The 20,697-nt window shown below is 35.0% G+C and overlaps 1 protein-coding gene across 1 annotated transcript in view; it reads right to left on the reverse strand.

Moving 5' to 3' along the window:
• The window catches only part of LOC106883773 (protein broad-minded), a 264,423-nt gene that overhangs the window by 170,850 nt on the left and 72,876 nt on the right, over nucleotides 1-20,697 (reverse strand). The window contains exon 6 of the mRNA XM_052967655.1: nucleotides 17,886-18,014. Coding sequence (XP_052823615.1) covers nucleotides 17,886-18,014 — 129 coding nt within the window. The remainder of the gene's footprint in view (nucleotides 1-17,885; nucleotides 18,015-20,697) is intronic.

Consider the following 20,697-nt stretch of genomic DNA (forward strand, 5'->3'; position numbering starts at 1 on the left):
ATATGCACATATATATATAAGAGGATACACATTTAAATATGATATATTTAAATGTGTAATCTCCAGGAGAATTGGTATCTGAAAATGCATTGTTGGCCTCAACATATTCTATTTTCCTTTAACTATATACCATGAACCATGAAAAACATTAAATTCCACACAAAACACACCAAATCAGTAATTAGATTTATTTCCTGCCATAATGTATGGAATGAAGAAAGAAAGAAAACTAAAAACAAACAAGGAAACACATGCACCCACAAAAAAAAGAAAAACAATAATCCCCCATCTGATGCAGATTTAAAAAAATGGAAAAAGCAATTTTGTGATTATCAAAGACTGTTTCAATCCCTGACAAAAGTTGCAGTCATTCAATTGAATCAAGCAATTCCTTTATATTAAGAAACCAGTAAAATTGGGCAAAGCTATTTTATAGAGTCTTCTTGGTTTATATAATGTAATTAATTTTCCAAATGAAATTAAGGATGACAGCAATCAAATGAATAAGTGATGGAATGTGAGTTTTTAAACCTCCAGGTTCTAGCAATTTCATTATTTGGATTATACAGATGGAAATTTCACCCAGACACAAATTTGGTCTACTTTCATAAGAAACAAAACTAGATGAGATTAGACTTGATCTAAATAATAACTCCTTGACTTGATAGATAATTATCTTAATTATCACTAATCAATAAGTGGTTAGTTAACATAAAGAATTCATCAATCTATTACTGAATAATGAGCAGTAATGAGTGGTCTACTTTTACTAATCTTGTCCAAGGCTCAGTTGAGATAAAAAAGCTCCAGTTTGTTGGCTGTTCCAATTTTACTTCTACTTAAATTACTATTAGAGTAGAATAAAATCAAAGTATTTTGATAAAATGCTTTCAAATTTTGGCACAAGGCCAGCAACTTTGGGAGAGACAGGGGTGTTAATCGATTGCATCAACCCCAGTGCTCAAATGGTACTTATTTTATCGACCCTGAAAGGATTAAAGACAAAGTCAACATCAGCAGAAGTTGAACTCAGGATGTGGAGACAGACAAAATGCTGCTAAGCATTTTGCCTGGCATGCTAATGATTCTGTCAGCTTGCCACCTTTTAAGGTCATTTCTGGTACAAGGCCAGTGAATTTTGAGAGAAGAAAGACCATTTCATCAAGTCCAATGCTGAACTGGTATTTATTTTATTGCTTCTGAAATGATGAAAAAGCAAAGTTGGCCTTGGTGCATTTGAACTCAGAACTCCCCTGGAAGAAATGCCACTAAGCATTTTTTTCTGGAGTGTTAATAGTCTGCCAGCTTGCCACCTAAAGTATTCTAATAAAATAATAAATACAATAAACTAGCAGACAATCCAACAATGACACCTCTATGTAGTCACTTGACTTGCTAGAAGTAACTGTAAACCCATCCTTAAATTACACTCTATTATCTTATTGAAAGAGCTGGCCAAGACTGGATTGGCTTCATTCATACATCTACTTAACCAGAGCTAAGCTAGAACTAAACAACAGTAACAAGGCAGAGAAAGGGATGGTTTAAGTAGGTAAGCTGGTTAGAAATACTGATTCTTAGGAATGGACAAAGAAATATGTATAGCAGAACTGTTTTAAGTTCCGGGAAATGTGGTATGAAGTAGTTATAGCAGCAAAGAACTGAGGAGAAGTGACTGAAGAAGAAACAACCCATACAGAGCTGTATATTAAAAGAAAATTAAAACTATGATACTGATGACAATATGACTGGGAGTTGTCTTTATATTATTATCCGTTAGTCTTAAAAAAAAGGGACCAATGATCACATGCAAACATGTGCTGGGGGCTTTCCCTGTCTTCATACCCTTAATTGCTTTATCTACCAAAGTACTGTCAATTCAGATAGCTGGTCCCTCAGTTGAGTCAACATTTGGCAAACTCTCTTTCTCTCATTCATTCTTTTCATTTAGCAACCTTTCATTGTGGCATCTCCAAGTCTATCTCTTTGTAGCCTCATTAAATGCAAGTGAGCCATCATCCATACAGATACATTTCTCTCCTATGACATTGCAGTTTTCTTTTACACACACACACACACATTCAAAAATGAAACTAGTAGTTGCCATTATCCTTTGCCATGGCTTATCATCAAATCTTCACCTATGAGTCTGCTAATTGTCTTTAGCAATAACTTTGTTATCCTTTTGATCAAAGAACTACCAAACACATACACTTTTCATTCCAATCCTTCCTTCAATTGTTGAAAAACTGGAAAGTACTAATATCCTTGATTGGGGATATTTATTTCTATATTTTCTAACCTCTCTCTCTCTCTGATGACAGCATACTTAGCTTATAGAATGCTTACACAATATCATAATCCACATATTTGGCTATTCTAGAGAAAGCTGTGAGAGACTCTCTTTTTATCATAACTACTCTGCACTATGCTTATATTCTCCATTGCAATTAAATGTTTCTTTGAGTGACGTCAAGTGTTTTGCTTTTTCATTTTCTATTTTAATCAACATATGTGTGTGCCAGTGCTGCTGGTATGTAAAAAGCACCCAGCACACTCTGTTAAATAGTTGGTGTTAGGAAGAGCATCCAGCTGTAGAAAGAATGCCTCAACAGACAGCTCCCTGCTATTCAGCTGCATGTCAAACTTTCCAACTCATGTCAACATGGAAAGAGGACATTGAACGACAACACCGACGATGATGATGATGATATATATATATATATATACACACACATTATCACCATCATCAAGCTCCCTTTAACTAATGTGGTCAGTCTGGGGTCTACTCTAGACCCTTTGCAGTCAGCTGTTGACACTAGTCTCTGTTATGCATAGCAGGGTCATGGTGTTGTGACCTGTCCAGTCCTTGGTGTTGTCAGACCAAGGTTTTCTCTGTTTGCCTCTCTTTTGCCCTCCCTCAACTGTTCCCTGAAAAATGATTTTGGACAGGGAGTTGTGGCAGATACCTGAATGTACCAGGCAAGCTGTTTCTTTTGTGCTTTGTGAATGGGATGTGAAGCAACCTTCTCAAGCACTCAGGCTGAAATGCCTGGATTCTTTATTGCATGTCAGTTCTCACACCCATACAGACCTGGGACTTGCACACATTGAATCTAGTTGGAAAACATATGGAGATGCTTTTCCATATATATATTGAATTGACAGACATTTCTTTCTCGTCATTGTCACTGTTGGAAATCTAGTGAAGCAGTGAAACATTGATTAACTCAGTGGAACTCTATTTCAGCACAAATATTCAACATGGTTGCATGCAAATATATATAAAAATATGTGTGTGTGTGTGTTATAAACAAGTATAACAGTAAAATAGCTCTTAATAATTCTATATATTAACCATTTTGTTCTGATGAAATACACTCAATTAATTTTGAAAATAATTAAGAATTTAGTGTAATAACCATTATTATTAAGCTTGTGCTAAGTGAATTAGCATGAAATTTTGATGGAAGATTTTAAATTAACTCATTTTAAAAGAGAATGTTTATGTTATAGAACCAGGAGTGGTCTGAGGCAGGTTTGCATCAAACGGGTTAACACTGAAATAAAAATATATTTTAAGAGAGCTTTATTACTGACAGGTGGAGTTATTGTAGTGTAAAAGTGTTTTATGTACATGTAATGCAGTAAAATGATGTTAATACATGCAGTTATTGCAGTGAAAAGGTGTTTATATATGCATCTATTTCAGTGCAAAAGTGTTTATATATGCACCATTGCAGTACAGATGTTAACAAATACACCACTGCAGTGCAAAAGTATTTATAATCTGCATCTATTGCAATGAGAAAGTGTTTATACATGCCTCATTGCAGTGCAAAGGTGTTTATACAAGCATCTATTGCAATGCAGAGGTGTTTTTATGTGCACTTATTGCAGGACAAAGGTGTTTCTACTTGCACCTATTGCAATGTAAAAGTGTTTATATGTGCATCATTGCTGTGAAAAGGTGTTTATATGTGCACCTATTGTAGTGCAAAAGTATTTATATCTGAATCTGTTGCAATGAGAAAGTAATTGCATATATGCATCACTGCAGTGCAAAGGTGTTTATACATGTATCACTGCAGCATAAAGGTGTTTATATCTGCATCTATTACAGTGCAAAACTGTTTATATGTGCAGCTATTGCAGTGTAGAGGTGTTTCTAGGTGCAGGTATCCCAATAGTGAAGTGTTTCCTAAGCCAAACAAACAAAACAAATATTGATCTGTTTCTAATGGTATTAAACAAAACCTTTACAAATATTTCACATTCTTTCTCACTACTTCTTCCACAATATCAGACTGACTGGTTCCTTTCATCTCACAGACATGTCTCCTCACTACACAATTATTATTTCAATGTTTAGTTGTCATCATCATCACCACCACCACCACCACCACTGACATCAACACCAGATGATGGTGGAGTGCAAGAATTGGGTGGAGCATACACCAAGTTACTTGTGATACTTAGCAATGTCCCTCACATTCCGTGTTCAAATCCTGCCAGATCATCCACCCAGGGTTGATAATGAAATAAATACCAGTGAAGTAATGGTGGAGGAGATGATCTATTTAATCTATTATATCTTTTCACACAAATTTATAGCTCTGTATTTGTGAGCTGGCAGGATTGTTAGCATATATATATATATACACACACAAACACTTTTTTACTTGTTTCAGCCATACAGGTGTGGTCATGCTGGAGCACCACTGTGGTTTTGCTGATATCCTCAGTCTGGGGTGTTTTACACCACCACTCCTGTATGTGCCTTTGTCCTGTCTGTTGGCCCATTTGGTGTATAAGGGAGTTTGATTAAGCTGTGCTTTCTTTTCTACTCTAGTCACAACATAAGGCCTGGGGCTAGTTGATTACATTGACCCCAGTACTTGACTGATACTTATTTCATCAACTCCAAAAGGATGAAAAGCAAATTTGAACTCAGAATGCAAAGATGGATGAAATGCTGCTAAGCATTTTGTTTGGCATGTTAACGATTTTGCCAGTTCACTAAATATCATATAACAAACCACATAACAACAAAAGAAGTAGCTCCTGGTATTATTTGAAACAGAGGACTAAGCTTATTAAATGATACAAGCATAGCACACTTACATGTTTACATACAGAGAGACAGACATAGATATATGCATATGTGTATATATGTAACACAACCTCCCAAAACTAGAAACCATTATTGAGGCATTATCTAAACTTAATAAAATTATTTATCTAAGTAAATCAACCAATATCAATATAAGTAATCACCATAGACCTTGAATCCAATCCACAAACACTTTCAGTTTTATGAGAATGAAGGACAATTCAGAATAACGAGATCCCAAGACATAAAAGATTCACTAACAAGCATATCAAATATACATTTCCATCATTAGCTGCTAAATGAATATTACTATATGGATGTGAGTATGAGCAGTAACTGATGCTTGAACTCACAAGGTTGTAGGTTATAAACCAGATAATAAATTTAGTGCAGCTACAGAAGCTTGAGTTAATAAAGCTGTGGCTACAAACTAGGTAATAAATTCAGAGCAGTGATCTAATCTTTTTAAAGAGGCAGAAAATACAGCTGCTAATGATCACAATAATGAATTGTAATATATGTACAAGATCATACAATTTAGAACGAAGGTACAGTTGATGAAATTAACTATAATACTTAACAAGAAGTTATTTTATCTACTCTAGAGCTGTTAAAGATAAAATTGATACAGTAGAACTTGAACTGAGAAATAAAGAGACACAAACAAAACCCAAATTGTACTTTGTCCAATGTTCTAACAATTCTGTGATTCCACCACAACAATGATTATTACAGTTATAATGATTAACCTATATTTATATATATGCAACCTTAACATCAGAATTCCATTGCCAAATTAGCAATCAAATAAGTCTAGTTTGATTATGTTGAGCTGTCTAAAGGTAAGACCAATCATTTCTACTCTAATTCATATCCTCAAAGGATAAAAGAACATTTGTTAAAAACTCTCTTTCTTTCAGCTGTTGAGCTTTGAAAGGTTGTAAGTCAATGATAACCATTCAAAGCTTAATGGATAGGAAGTAGTTTGAACTTTATAAACATCATTGATTCAGTTAATGTTAACATATTTAATGCAGGGAGCATTATAAAGGTAATCAGAAGCAGCTATATGCTGAGTGAGAAACAATATTAGTTTAATCATTTGGACATGATATTGTAGTAGGCACGTGGAAGTGGTGTTGTGAGTAAACAAGCATTTAAAGTAGTCCAAATGTGTCTGGGTTATCTGACCTTACAAAGGTTGTATTCACTGCTGCTTGCTTTTAAGAATTCTTGCTTTAGGCAATAAGTGTTAAACACAAACAGTCATTTCAAGATGCCCTCTATCAGAATGGGGAATGCATTTCTCACCTCTTGTCTATCATCAGCACTGTGTACTGTAAGAGAGACAACTCTGAAATGACTTTGGAAACCTTCATTTTTTTATAGTAAATCTGCATCAAAATCTGAACTGAATCATGTACATTATCTCAGTGATTCTCACATCATTACTTCAACAAGTATAGTGAAGTCTGTTCCTTACTGATGAGGTCACAATAATATAGAAACATATTCTCTTATGCTTCCCTACTCTCTATTTCTAGTTGGTTTGTTTATTGCTCTCTGCATTAAATACTAATTTACTGACTATTCTTAAGGCAGCAAGCTGGCAGAATCATTAGCACACCGTGGAAAAAGTTTAGTGGCATTTAGTCCATCTTTATGCTCTGAGTTCAAATTCTGCAGAGGTTGAATTTGTTTTTCAACCTTTCTGGGTTGATAAAATAAGTACAAGTTGAGTCCTTGGGTAGATGTAATCAACTTACTCTTCCCTGAAATTACTGGCCTGAAGCCAAAATTTGAAACCAATTTAAAGATTATTCTTATAGCATCTTTAAAGTTTATTTATAAATATCACAGCTCAGTTTACATGCCGTAAATAGAGGGATTGTAGATAGAAAAGAACTTGCCTGTAGTCAGCCCTACAAAACCAGAGATGCTATAAAATATTCAAGAATTGTGAACTGAAATTTCATGAATTGGACTGCAGCTTCAACAGGGTTGTCACGGTTGACATATTTTCCAAGTCCTATCAACTTGTAGAATCATAGTGATTACATGTGAAACCTACTTCTTTTCACCATATTGTAAAAACAAAGAAAAATTCAACATGACAAATTGACTTGCTAAAACTAACAACCAAATCTCCTTTACAATGCATTCTACCATATTAAAAGGATAAGGCCACACCAGATAATTGTAGATTGTCATCATTTATGTTCACTCTTTCAATGTCCACTCCATTTATGTCCACTCTTTCAATGCTTGCATGTGTTTGATGGAATCTGTTGAAGCATATTTTCTATGGCCAAATGCTCTTCTTGTTGCCAATCCTCACTTGTTTTCAAGCAAGGGAACATTAGCCCCCCCACCACCACCACCACCAGTACCACACACAACACACTTCTGACAAGGCTTTAGTCAGCCCAGGACTGTAGACAAGATGCTTGCCCAAGGTGCCACACAATGGGACTGAACCTGAGACCATATAATTAGGAAGCAAGCTTCCCAGCCACAAAGCCATGCCTGCACCTATTTTATCTGAACAAAATATGGAAAATATAGTAACAGCAGAAAAGTCTTTGGCCATAGGTCTGTATAATTACAACTGAATTGGACCTACACAACAATACACAACAGTAGCTGAAAACATTTGGTAAACCACTAATTGTCAGGCATACTTTCTTGATATTCTTTTGATGTTGACAAAAGAAAAAGAAAATGCTTCTCTCTCCACAAATTACAACAATACCTGGTTGTCTGAGAAATCTCTGCAAAGGTTTTTGTTGCTACCCATGTACATAAGCTTAAGATCTCATTACCATTGTGAAATGGTTGTAAGTTGCAAGAGATTAGGAATTGCAATGAGAGCTTTTTTTGTACTTATCTCAAAGAGTCTTTGTGGCTATCATGACAATTCTACTTAATAACAATGGTCAACAACTGAGGAAACTCTATAAGTCTATGAAAACCAGAAATTTTATTTTAAAATATATTTATGAATTAATCCTGGAAGTATACATTGTCTAGCTTTGAATCTTCAACTGTTGTCATGACATCAGTATGCTAGCTATAAATAACTTTTGAAATTATTCAGAATCTGATGTGGTGTTATTATTGTGTCGTCTTTTCCCTTCTTTCTTATGCGTCTATCTGTTGCAAACTAATTATTAGGTTTCAACAATTATAATTTCACAATTTTGTAAATGTGCTGCTGGTCAAATGATTACAATAGTTATAATTCACATTTTTCTTTATGATATCTTATATATATATATATATATATATATATATATATATTACAGATAATGCTGGTGATGATGATAAACCTATTGAATAATAATAATAATAATAATAATAATAATAATAATAATAATAATCCTTTCTACTAAAGGCACAAGGCCGGAAATTTGGGAGGAGGGGACTAGTTTATTACAATGACCTTAATGTTTCGCGGGTACTTAAGTGAAAGGATGAAAGGCAAAGTTGACTTCGGCAGAATTTGAACTTAGAATGTAGCGATGGGCAAAATATTGTTAAGCATTTTGCCCAGGATGCTAATGATTCTGCCAGCTTGCTGCCTTAATAATAATAGTTTCAAATTTTGGCACAAGGCCAGCAGGTATAGGGGTGCGGGTAAGTCAGTTCATCAACCCCAGTGCACAGCTTGTACTTATTTTTATCGACCTGAAAGGATGAAAGCAAAGTCAACCATGATGGAATTTGAACCCAAAATGTAAAAACCAGAAGAAATGCAGCTAAGCATTTTGTCTGGCATGGTAATGATTCTGCTAGCTTAACAATAACAATAATGATAGAACACAACAGATGAGATATTGTATTCATCATCAAGAAGGACCTATTCATTGTAATAAATGTGGTATGTATGTTTGATACCATAGTATAAAAATTAAAAGAAAAGAAATGTAGAGATTTACATTGACAGTATGAAATCTTTAGATGCTTGAACAAAGAAATTATTACTGGAGCCTTGGGAACAGTGACAAAAATCTGAGAAGAAACCTTGAAAATCTTGATCTTAATCTGGGAATAGGATACTGTATAGAAAACATGTCTACATGTTTCAGCAAGAATTATCTGAAAGTCCTGAACACAATGTAAGAATGAGTATGAAGAACAAGGAAAAAACCTTTTATACAGACGGTACAAAATGCTTTTCATACTAGATGCATAATTAAACAGAGCACACCAGTAACTCTGTGAAACAACAAACTAAATAATGATAATAATCCTTTCTACTATAGGTACAAGGCCTGAACATTTGGGGGAGAGGACTAGTCAATTACATCAACCCCAGTGTTTCACTGATACTAAATTTCTTGACCCTGAAAGGATGAAAGGCAAAGTCGACCTCAGCAGAATTTGAACTCAGAATGTAGAGACGGGTGAAATACTGTTAAGTATTTTACTTGGCAGGCTAAAGATTCTTATTTCTTTACTGCCCACAAGGGGTTACACACAGAAAGGACAAACAGATTAAGTCGATTATACCGACCCCAGTGCATAACTGGTACTTATTTAATCGACCCTGAAAGGATGAAAGGCAAAGTCAACCATGGCGGAATTTGGACTCAGAACGTAGCAGCAGACGAAATACTGCTAATTGAGAAAGACTTGAAAGTGAACATAAGATCATAATCATGTGAAGTAAATATAACAAATAATCCAGAATCTTTGTCCGGTACTGGATTGATCCCAAAATATAATCAGTTCTTGCCAGTCATGAGGCCAAACATCCCTGAAAGCTTCAACTGAATCCATCCAGTAATTCTTGAGATATCTTGTCCACAGACAAACAAACAAACAAACATGACTGAAAACAATACCTCTGCCTTCACTAAGGTGGAGATAATAATAATAATAATAATAATAATAATAAAGCTTGATAAAAAAATCTCAGAGAGCAAATACAAAATCTGTGGAAAAAGAGGAGAAAATGTTAACCATCTTTTAAGTGAATGCAGTAAGCTGGGAGAAGAAAGAACATAAATGCAGGCATAACTGTTTTGGTAAAAGACTCCATTGGGATGTTAGCCAAGTTTGTTGATTCAATGTAACAGAAAAGTGGTATGAACATGAGTAAGCGGTTATGATGGTGAATGATAATTAGAAGATTTTATTGAATTTCTCCACAAAGACTAATCATATTATTGAAGCAAGGAGACCAGATATGATTGTAGAGTACAAGCACAAAATAAATAACTAAAAATAAAACAAATAAACAAACAGTGTAAGATACGAGACTTTGCCCTATCACATAACAATAGAATGGATGCCAAAGAAATTGAGAAATATCAGGATCTATCCAAAGAGAAAGAAATGGTAGAAGATAACGGTAATAATTGTGTCTGTGGTAATTGATACACTTAGCACAATACCCTGCAGTTCATATAGCCAAAAGCTGTCTCTTTAAATTACCACGAAATTCAGGTTCTCCACTTTTTAGAGGGTCTTCTAGTCTCTTATATGCTTTCAGTCTGGGTTCACTCTTTTCTTTTTTATTGTCCTTGACAGTTCCTCACATTTCTCCAGTCTCCATTTCCTCTCCATCACTGCAAGATGACAGGAGCAAAACTTCTGCCTTTTATGAGTTAAACAAACCTACAACACAGGCAATTTTGGTGCTGATTCATTTGTAAATAACATCTGTTAATATTGTTAGGCATAGGCATGGTTGTGGTGGTTAAGAAGCTCACGTCGCAACCATGTGGTTTCAGGTTCAGTCCCACTGCACGGCACCTTGGGCAAGTGTCTTCTATTATTGCTCCAGGCTAACCAATGCTGTGTTAGTGGATTTTGATAGATGGAAACTGTGTGAAAGCCTGTTGCATATATATATACATACACACACATATATATATAAATAATTAAGGTGACTAAATGCAATTCAAAACAAAAAGGAAATAATTCACCATCACTAAAAAGTGCTCCTTGCACCCTCTGTCACCTTTTTTTCACAGTGAATTATATATATATGTATGTGTGTATGTGTATGCATCTTTGTCCCTCCCACCATTGCTTAACAACTGGTATTGGTTTGTTTACAACCCTGTAACTTAGCAGTTTGGCAAAAGAGACCAATAGTATAAATACTGGAGTCAATTTGTCCAACAAAATCAACTAAATTCTTCTAAGTGGTGTCCCAGTATGGCCGCACTCCAATGACTGAAGTTAATAAAAGATAAAAGATTGTTCAACACCGCAGCTGATATAAACAAAAATTCCCATCTGCCTTCCCTCTTTATGTCTTTCTTGACCTTTCTGAAGGGCTCACTGTCTATAGATTTTTTACTGTATTATTGGAGACAACTTAGCTGTATCTGCAGTGAGGTTGTGGTTGTGCTGTTGTTGAGATTGGTGCTGTATCTCAATTGTGTGGAAGTGATTAACATAGTGATGCAATCCATCCACATCACAATTACACTGTTATTGTGCTGTTGGTGTTGCAGTTAATTCACTTAGAAAGTTAGGAATTCTTGGCTGAAGTTACACCAACTTCTATTGTTGTCACCTTTCTTTCATTTTTGTTCTTGCTGTTGTTGTAGGTGTTGATGTTGTTATTGTTATCACTGCTGCAGTTGTTTAAGCTGTTGTTATAGACATAAATTATACATCAGGTCATCCCATAAGTTCTGTCTGAATTTTGAATAAAGAAAACAAGTAATCAAATGTTACATTTAATTGAAATTTAATCATCATTGTACTTTTCCTGATTATCTATGACTTCCTTCCATCTATTTACAAGCTTTTTAATCCCATCAATGTAAAATTCTTGGTTTCAAAGCGAAGAACTCTGAAATGTCAGTTTCGACCTCCTCCTGGCTTGCGAAAGTTATGTCCCCCAAATCATTCTGTAAACTACGAAACAAATGGTCGGGAGAATAAGATGAATGAGGAATTTTTTCCCAACCAAGCTCTTCGAACTTCTGTGATGTGATCTTTGCAGTGTGGGGGTCATGCATTGTCCTGATGAAACATCACTCCTTTACGGTTCACTAAAGCGGATCTTTTTTCTTTAAAGCTTGGTTCAAACACTCTAATTGCTGACAGTACACTTGAGCATTGATTGTTGCATTATATGGTAACAATTCAAAGTGAATTACTCCTTTGCAATCCCACCAGATAGAGAGAAGAACCTTTTTCCCATGAAGTTCCCTTCTCAGTTGTGGTTGAGCTTTTCCCCTTTTACCAAGCCATTGTTTACGACATTTAACATTTCGACAGAAGATCCATTTTTCATCACCAGTCACAAGTATATCCAAAAAAGACGAAATGAGTTCGCGAGAATGGAGAGAAGAGCAGATATCAACTCAGGATTTGCGGTTGCTTTCGGACGATTCATGAGGTACCCATTTTCCAAGTTTAGGAACCTTTCCAAGTTGTTGAAGATGAGGATGAACAGTTGTATGATTTGAATTAAGCTTTATTGTCAATTCTTCAACTGATAATGCAGGATTTTCTTCAAATAATGCCTCAAGGAGATTATCATCAAACTCAACTGGACGTCCTGTTTGATCTTCATCTTCAAGGCTGAAATCACCACTTCTGAATTTTGCAAACCATTTCCTGCAAGTTCTTTCATTCAAGCATTTTTTCCCATAAACTCAGTATATGTTTCGAGTCGCTTTGGCTGCAGAGTTTCCTTTTTTGTACTCATAAAGTATTATGTGCCTTAAATGCTCTTTGGATACTCCATGTTAGAAAGGGTATTAATCAAAGAAATTTTAATTCTATTATTCTGTAAAATAATATCTAATTAGTTTAAATGTACACAAATGCATAAAAATAATTCTTAATTCCATTAGACATTCTAAAATCCTATTAAATTTCATTCAATTTTAAAAAAGGTAAAATCGGACAGAACTTATGGGATGACCTGATATATTCACATAATGTTTCTATAGCTGAAGCTCTCCTTTCTAAATGAGAAATACTGTTTATTTTCTCCCTCACCTCTCTCTCTCTCTCCTTTCTCACTTTTTATGATCATTCTTTCTCTCTCTTTAGTCTGTAATTCTCTCTTGAAAATTATGAAGTTGTTGTTTCCATTTTCTAATTCTGAGGTTAAAAATTGGCTGAACGTAAATTTATATGAAAACCATGCAAATTTTCTCAGAGGGGAATCTTACAATTAAAAGAGACTTACCAAAACTCAGCTGGTCTTTTCCTATATCTAATTATACAAAATCTTTTTAAATAATTAAACTCTTTCAGATCAAAAAGAGCAATGTTCTGTGAAGATTTTTAGAGATAAACAGACTGTAGCTTTCAGATATGGCAGTAACAATGATAATATTTCATTTTTGTATCAATAAACAGGACTTGACAGCAATGAAAGAACTACTATCAAGGCCCAGAAAGTTGTTACAAAACTGCAGGATTGTAGAAAGTTAAATAAAAACATGGGAAGTATCAAAGACATTCTACATTATAATGAAAGGAATTATTATTTTTAAAATCAGACAAAATCATGGTTCCAAATTTTGGCACAAGGCCAGCAAGGTCGAAGGAGGAGTAAGTTGATTACGTTGACTTCAGTGTTCAATTGGTATTTACTTTGTTGAACTCAAAAGGATGAAAGGCAAAGTCAACTTTGACAGAATTTGAACTCAGAAGGTAAAGAGGGATGAAATGCCACTAAGCATTTTGCCTGGCGTGCTAACAATTCTGCCAGCTCATCACCTTAAAATTCTTTTACTCTTTTACTTGTTTCAGTCATTTGACTGTGGCCATGCTGGAGCACCGCCTTTTAGTCGAACAAATTGACCCCAGGACTTATTCTTTGTAAGCCTAGTACTTATTCTATCGGTCTCTTTTGCCGAACCGCTAAGTTACGGGGATGTAAACACACCAGCATCGGTTGTCAAGCGATGTTGTGGGGACAAACACAGACACACACACAGACATACATATACGACAGGCTTCTTTCAGTTTCCGTCTACCAAATCCACTCACAAGGCTTTGGTTGGCCCGAGGCTATAGTACAAGACACTTGCCCAAGGTGCCATGCAATGGGACTGAACCCTGAACCATGTGGTTGGTAAACGTGCTATTTACCACACAGCCACTCCTGCGCCTATAGAAAAGATAATTAAATTAATATACAGGGTGTGGTGAATAAACTGTTGTCTAAATTACGCAAAAATGAAAATAACACTGACATCTGATTTTAACAGACATATTTACCAAAATTACATAAAAATATTTTGAAATACTAAAGAGTAAATTTATTCAATAAAATCGCCAATGGCTTCAACCACGGCCTCCAGACGACTTCAGAATCTCCTGCAACTCTTTTGGACAATCTCCTTGTTTAAGTTGGTCAATGCTGCCATAACCCTTGCCTTTAGTTCATTTTTGATGTTACAAGGAGTTTTCTTGGTCTCTCACTCAGCTGCACCCCACACATAATAATCAAGAGGATTGCAGTCTGGTGAGTTAGATGGTCAGATATTAAGGGTGATGTGGTTGCAGAAATTGTCTACCAGTCATGACTGGGTTCTCCTGCTTGTGTCGCATGGTGCAGAGTCCTGTTGCCAGACATAGGGTCTTCCAGCAGCCACCCTCTTGACCCAGGGCAGCACTACCTCCTCCAAGCACTTGATGTAGGCCTCAGTGTTGAGTCTGAGGTTGCATGGGAAAATGAATGGAGGCATAACATTGCCATCACTAGTGATCATTCCAAACACCATGATGTTGACTGGATGTTTGATTTTTATCACTCTTGGTACATGTCCACAGATTGCACTGTACTCAGATTGACACCTGAACACTCTGAAATATCCATATTGGAGCTTCTGGTGCAAATGCCAAGCAGTACAGCATGTCATTTCCAAATTTCTGGCATAGTGAATTGAGTCATGGTGCTGTTTTTCTCACAGACAGTGCCCAACATACCCTATTATACTGTGTAGTCAACAAAATCAAGAACAATGTGCATGCACAAAATTAAAAATATAAAATGGTGACAATTTACCCATCACACCTTGTACATATGAACACACAATATAATTAAATTATATGTAATTAATAAAAAAAAAAATCGACAAACAAAGGAATCTCACCCACACATAAATGGAAAACAAATGCCAAGGCAGGATCAGAATATTCCAGGAGTCAGTCTGTCCCCCACTCTGCATACTGGACCTGATGCACCCAAAGGTGTCCATAAGCATTTTCTATTTTGGACATAGCATCCTGCTTTCTCTGGACACATGTTTTTTTTCCTCTTTTTTTCTGGTGATGATTGGCTGTTATCTTTTATCTTTTATCTTTTATCTTTTACTTGTTTCAGTCATTAGGCTGTGGCCATGCTAGGGCACTGCCTTGAAGAAGTTTCAGTTGAATGAATCGAACCCAGTACCTGTTTTGTTTGTTAAGCCTGGAACTTAGTCTATTGGTCTCTTTTGCCAAACTGCTAAATTACAGAGATGTAAACACCAGTTGTCAAGCAGTAACAGGGGAAATTATAGACACAAAGACACACACACACACACAATGGGATTCTTTCAGTTTCTCTATCAAATTCCCTCATAAAGTCTTAGTCAACCCAAGGCTATAGTAGAAGACTGAGTTGGAACCTGAAACCATATGGTTGGGAAGCAAGCTCCTTACTACACAACCATGCCTGCACCTATTGCTGAAGATTTCACCAAAAGTCTATTAACTCAGGGTCCTTCGAATTCTTCAGTTAACTCTTTAGCATTTACATTAGTCACAAGACCAAGAATTTGAGGAGGGATCAAATTGATTACATCAACCCCAGTACTCAACTGGAACTTATTCTATTGACTCCAAAAGGATGGAAAGCAAAGTCAACCTCAGTGGAATTTGAACTCAGAACATAAAGACAGAAGAAATATCGCTCACCATTTTGCCTGGTGTGCTAATGATTCTGTCAATAATAATAATAATAATGATAATAATAATAATAGACAATAATAATTATAAACAATGATAGGATTAAAAAAAATGAGGAAAATTTCTCAATGCTAAAAGAAATGTAAAACAAAATGTTTAAAGACATTAAGAGACAAAAACAGATAACAAAATAAGCCAATATACATTAATATTCCCATCCTTAAATGCTTATAAACATTTCCTTATTTGCATTAAGATTTTATTTCTGTATTTTTCTTCTAAACTACAAGCAGTTTCTTCAAAATTGTTAACTCTAGTTGCAAGAGTGAAATAAAACAAAACAAAAAAAACATCATTTTTTAAAAAAAAAGCTTTCTTTTTTTTAAATTGATATTTTTTATTTTGATTTGAATTTTTCAAAAATATAAAAAAAACTCAAATAGCTTTTTAATTAAAAGAATATTTAATGAAATAAAAGAACATGAAACAGATTAAATAAAAATGATAAAATGAAATAAATACAACCAGTGAACCTAAGAGCTGTAAACAATGGAATGGACAAAGACAGCTAATACTTAGAATCCTAGCTTTTGGCAGAAAAATGTATGAAGTAAAATTCATCAAAGAAAACAACTTAGAAAATTCTTTAGTTCAATAAATAAGAAATTGGATTTTACTTGGCATAAAAATCACTAAACCCCCTTTCATTATAGCTATAATTTATTAAAAGACAAAATGCCAAATAATTTCATATATCATTTTACTCAGGTGGTTCTTAAGCTTGTCCTTTTCAATTTATTTGTTCTGCCATTTATCCATTCTTCTTAAATCTATACTTTTCTTCTTTCCCTATCTCATTTTACTCATTCTTTGTGGGCACATACGCACAACACATAACCTAAGCAATCAAAACACAAACCTAGCATTCACACTACATTAACCTAACACTCCCAACCAACTACTATTTTCCTCTATTACAACCACCATCTGCTACATTATTCAGAGAAGACTCCAGTCAGTTTCTTATAAGCATAATTCAAAGCTTGATATTATATTTCCCCAGCCTGAAGAACCACTGGATGAAACTGCTAGTTATTGTGATATTCTGATTTTCTGAAATTTCTAAGTAAAAATTATTCTTTAGAAAGTATTGAAAGCACTGAGTTCGTTTTTCTTAGTGATATGCACAAAAAAATACTCAAAATCATCCTCATTTACACACATACATATGTGTATGTGTATAACAGACTGTCCACTGCCACAAGCCAGCATAATACAAACCCTGTAACTTGCAGTGTTTTTATGGTAAAAGAATAATAAAAACAAGGTGGGTAGATCTTATTCCCAAACATTTTCAACAACTAGCCATATGCTTTCCATTCTAAAATGATTCAGATTCTGATATTATGGGCTGTAAACAGCATAGCACATCACTCTGAAGTGAAATTATCTTTCCATATCACTTTCATTCACATCAAAGAAATTTTTGTTCAAAAAGATGATATATTTATCTGTTTCTATCACACATTTCTTCTTTTAGGAGAAAGATATCAAGTCTCAAGGTATTTTTTTTTTAAATTGATTCCTTTTGAAAAGATTAGTTTACAAGAGGAACACATTGACAAGTCATCCATCATAAGGTTGAGAGCTGGAATGCTTCAATCTAAAGGATTCTGCAAATGTTACATTACGGTTGCAATTTACTTAAAAAAAATTATAACAAAAAAATTACTGTAAAAATTAAATAATAGAACAGCAAAAAACTTGAATAGATAATTATACATAAAAAGAAAAAAAGGTAGTGAAGTGAAAGAAGAAAGTGAAGGGAGAAGAAGAAGAAGAAGTGAGGTAAAAACCACAGCATTAAAGGCAGATTTCATTGGTTACTTACTGATAGTTGTTCATCAGATTCACAGAACACATCAAACAAGTGCTGCCTGATTAAGGACCAGTGATCACTGCCAATTATATCAGCTGCCATTGATACTTGCTTCAATGCTCGCATAGCTTCCCGGCGGCACTGAAAATATACATTCCAATGCACCAACAAGTGCTCATTTAGAATTTGATTTGGAGTAGCATTTTGAATAATTTTTTTTCAGATACATCTTAACACAAGTTTTCTTTGTTTTTAGGTTTAAATATTTTTTATAATCCATATTGAATTATATTTCATTAAAATGGAAGTTGAATGAAATTAGCATACATGCAGTAAGGAGATGCAGCCGGTACTCGCAATCCCCAAACCTTAATTAGAAAAAAGGGAATCTAATGATGACCTAGATATAGCAGTAAGCTATATCTAGGTCATCTGGTTTTCTATTTAAGTACAGCTGCAGCATCCATGTTAGAGATACCACTTCAAAGTTTAGCTTGCCCAGGTGTGCAAAGAGGAAGTTTTAATTAGTCATAATGGAATGTAACACACATACAACATATATTCAAACATTTTTTTCCCCCCTCTTTTTTAATTAATAAATTAAGTTTGGAGATACAGTAAATGTGTAAAATAATATTTTCTGAAGCATTTTGTAAAATGGAATTTCAAAAGATTTGAAATGGGGCCATTAAAATTTGTGACATGTTCATAATTTGTTTTTTGCTTTTTTTTTTTTTTGACACTAATAATATACAGTGTGAGGATATTTTGAACCATACCTACAATCATCACTAACACTGCTACCACCAATGCTTTTTCATTCAATTTTTCTTTTAGCAAGTGTTGGTCAAATCTGGTATCTCATCTCAACAGTTTTAGACTGGATCTAAACATTTCTTTCAAATTTTTTAACTCAGTCTCCCTCTACCATGCCCATCATCAACTATCAATCAACAACACTTTTTGACTCATTTGTATGGCATACCCAAATTTCTTGTATAACACCAGCAAATGTCTTTGTTATCTAGTCACTCTCACCACTCCTTGCCTGTCCTCAGCCTTTCATTTAATAATGAATCTTAATGAACTTATTTTCTCCAATTGTTGTAAATCTTTTGTATTCACTGCTCATGTTTCAATGCCATAATTACATTATTTTATGCACATCTTACAGAGTCTCTTTTTAAAATGGAGAGACAAAACCTGTTGGTAACAAAGCAGAGAAATGTGTCATGCTCCTATGTATCAGGCAATGCCTGAAACAACAATAAACCCATGACTAATACCTTAATCATTTAAATATAAAGGGTTACAGAATATGAAACATTGAGTTAGAGGTTGCTTATGAAGCAGAGAAATATTGGTTTCCAATTTTGGCACAAGGTGAGCAGTTTTGGGAGAGGGAGTAAATCTATTAATTTGATTCCAGTGTTCAACTGGTACTTATTTTACTGATCCTGAGAAGATGAAGGCAAAGTCAACCCTGGTGGAATTTGAAATCAGAACATAAAGACAAATGAACTGCTGCTAAGTGTTTTGTCTAGCACGCTAACAATTCTACCAGCTTGCCACCTTGAAGCAGAGAAATATTAATATGGCTTCATTTCTTGAAGCTGTCCAAAACGTGTATTCTGGTTCTGTTGATAATAAGGAAGTGTAAGGTAGTTATTTGTTCTAAGTTTAAATAGGTTTCCATTTAAGTATATACAGGTATGTGGGTATTTTGAAAATACCTCATAAAGTGATGACCATACCCTGCTGAGTTACAGACAACACTTTGGTAAGGCATAACACCTGTTCAGCTACCCTGCCAAGGAATTGGTGAAGTCATGGGACAGCAGCATGACAAATTGTGAAGAGGTAGCAGAAGAGCTCAACTGAGCCAATGGTGCTTCTTAGACTGATTCTGAGCAGAGGAATCCTAGAAAATCAACAGTCCAGATCACCAAGTTCTATCAAGAGAGTAACTGCAATGCATCCATAGAGGTGGCATCCATGGTTGTGTTATCAGCTAATGAATGATTGATTATGACTCAAGCTCCCAATTCAGATGCATAATAATGGAATCGGTTGGCAACAGAAAATCATGGGAATCTGTGAAAGCAGTGAAAACAAATATATAACTTGCAGGAGTAGAATCTCTGAGTTAAAAGTGAGACAAAAACAGGTGTCATCAGCTAAGAACAAAGAGAGGAATCTTGATATTAAGAAAAGAGCGAAGGGAATTACATTTTGTAGTACAGCCAAGTTGACAAAGAGATAGGTGAGGGAATACTTCCTCGATAAAACTGCTAAGGAAAATTTAGTAACAAGATGTCCTGCCTTGAAGAATTTTACTCAATGGATTCACCACAGTATTAATTTTTTAAGCCTGGTATTTATTCTATCAGTCTCTTTTGCCAAACTGCTAAGTTACAGGGATGTAAACACACCAACACCAGTTCAAAAGCAGTGGTGGTACACATACACACACACACACACACACACACACACACACACAATGGGCTTCTTTCAGTTTCCATTTACCAAATCCATTCATAAGGCTTTGGTCAATCAAGGCTATAGTAGAAGACACTTGCCCAAAATGCTACACAATAAGACTGAACACCAGATCATATGGTTGGGAAGCAAGCTTCTTGCCACACAGCTGCACCTGTGCCTTTATAGCCACACACACAATTTCCATTTACATTTTGTGTACAACCTAAAAAAATCAATGAAAACACATAGCATGTGTTTGCTTACCAACCACATGGTTCTGGGTTCAGTCCCACTGTGTGGCACCTTGGGCAAGTGTCTTCTACTATAGCCTTGGGCTGACCTT

The sequence above is a fragment of the Octopus bimaculoides genome, chromosome 4 (genome assembly GCF_001194135.2).
Source record: "Octopus bimaculoides isolate UCB-OBI-ISO-001 chromosome 4, ASM119413v2, whole genome shotgun sequence".
Classification (NCBI taxonomy): Eukaryota; Metazoa; Mollusca; class Cephalopoda; order Octopoda; family Octopodidae; genus Octopus; species Octopus bimaculoides.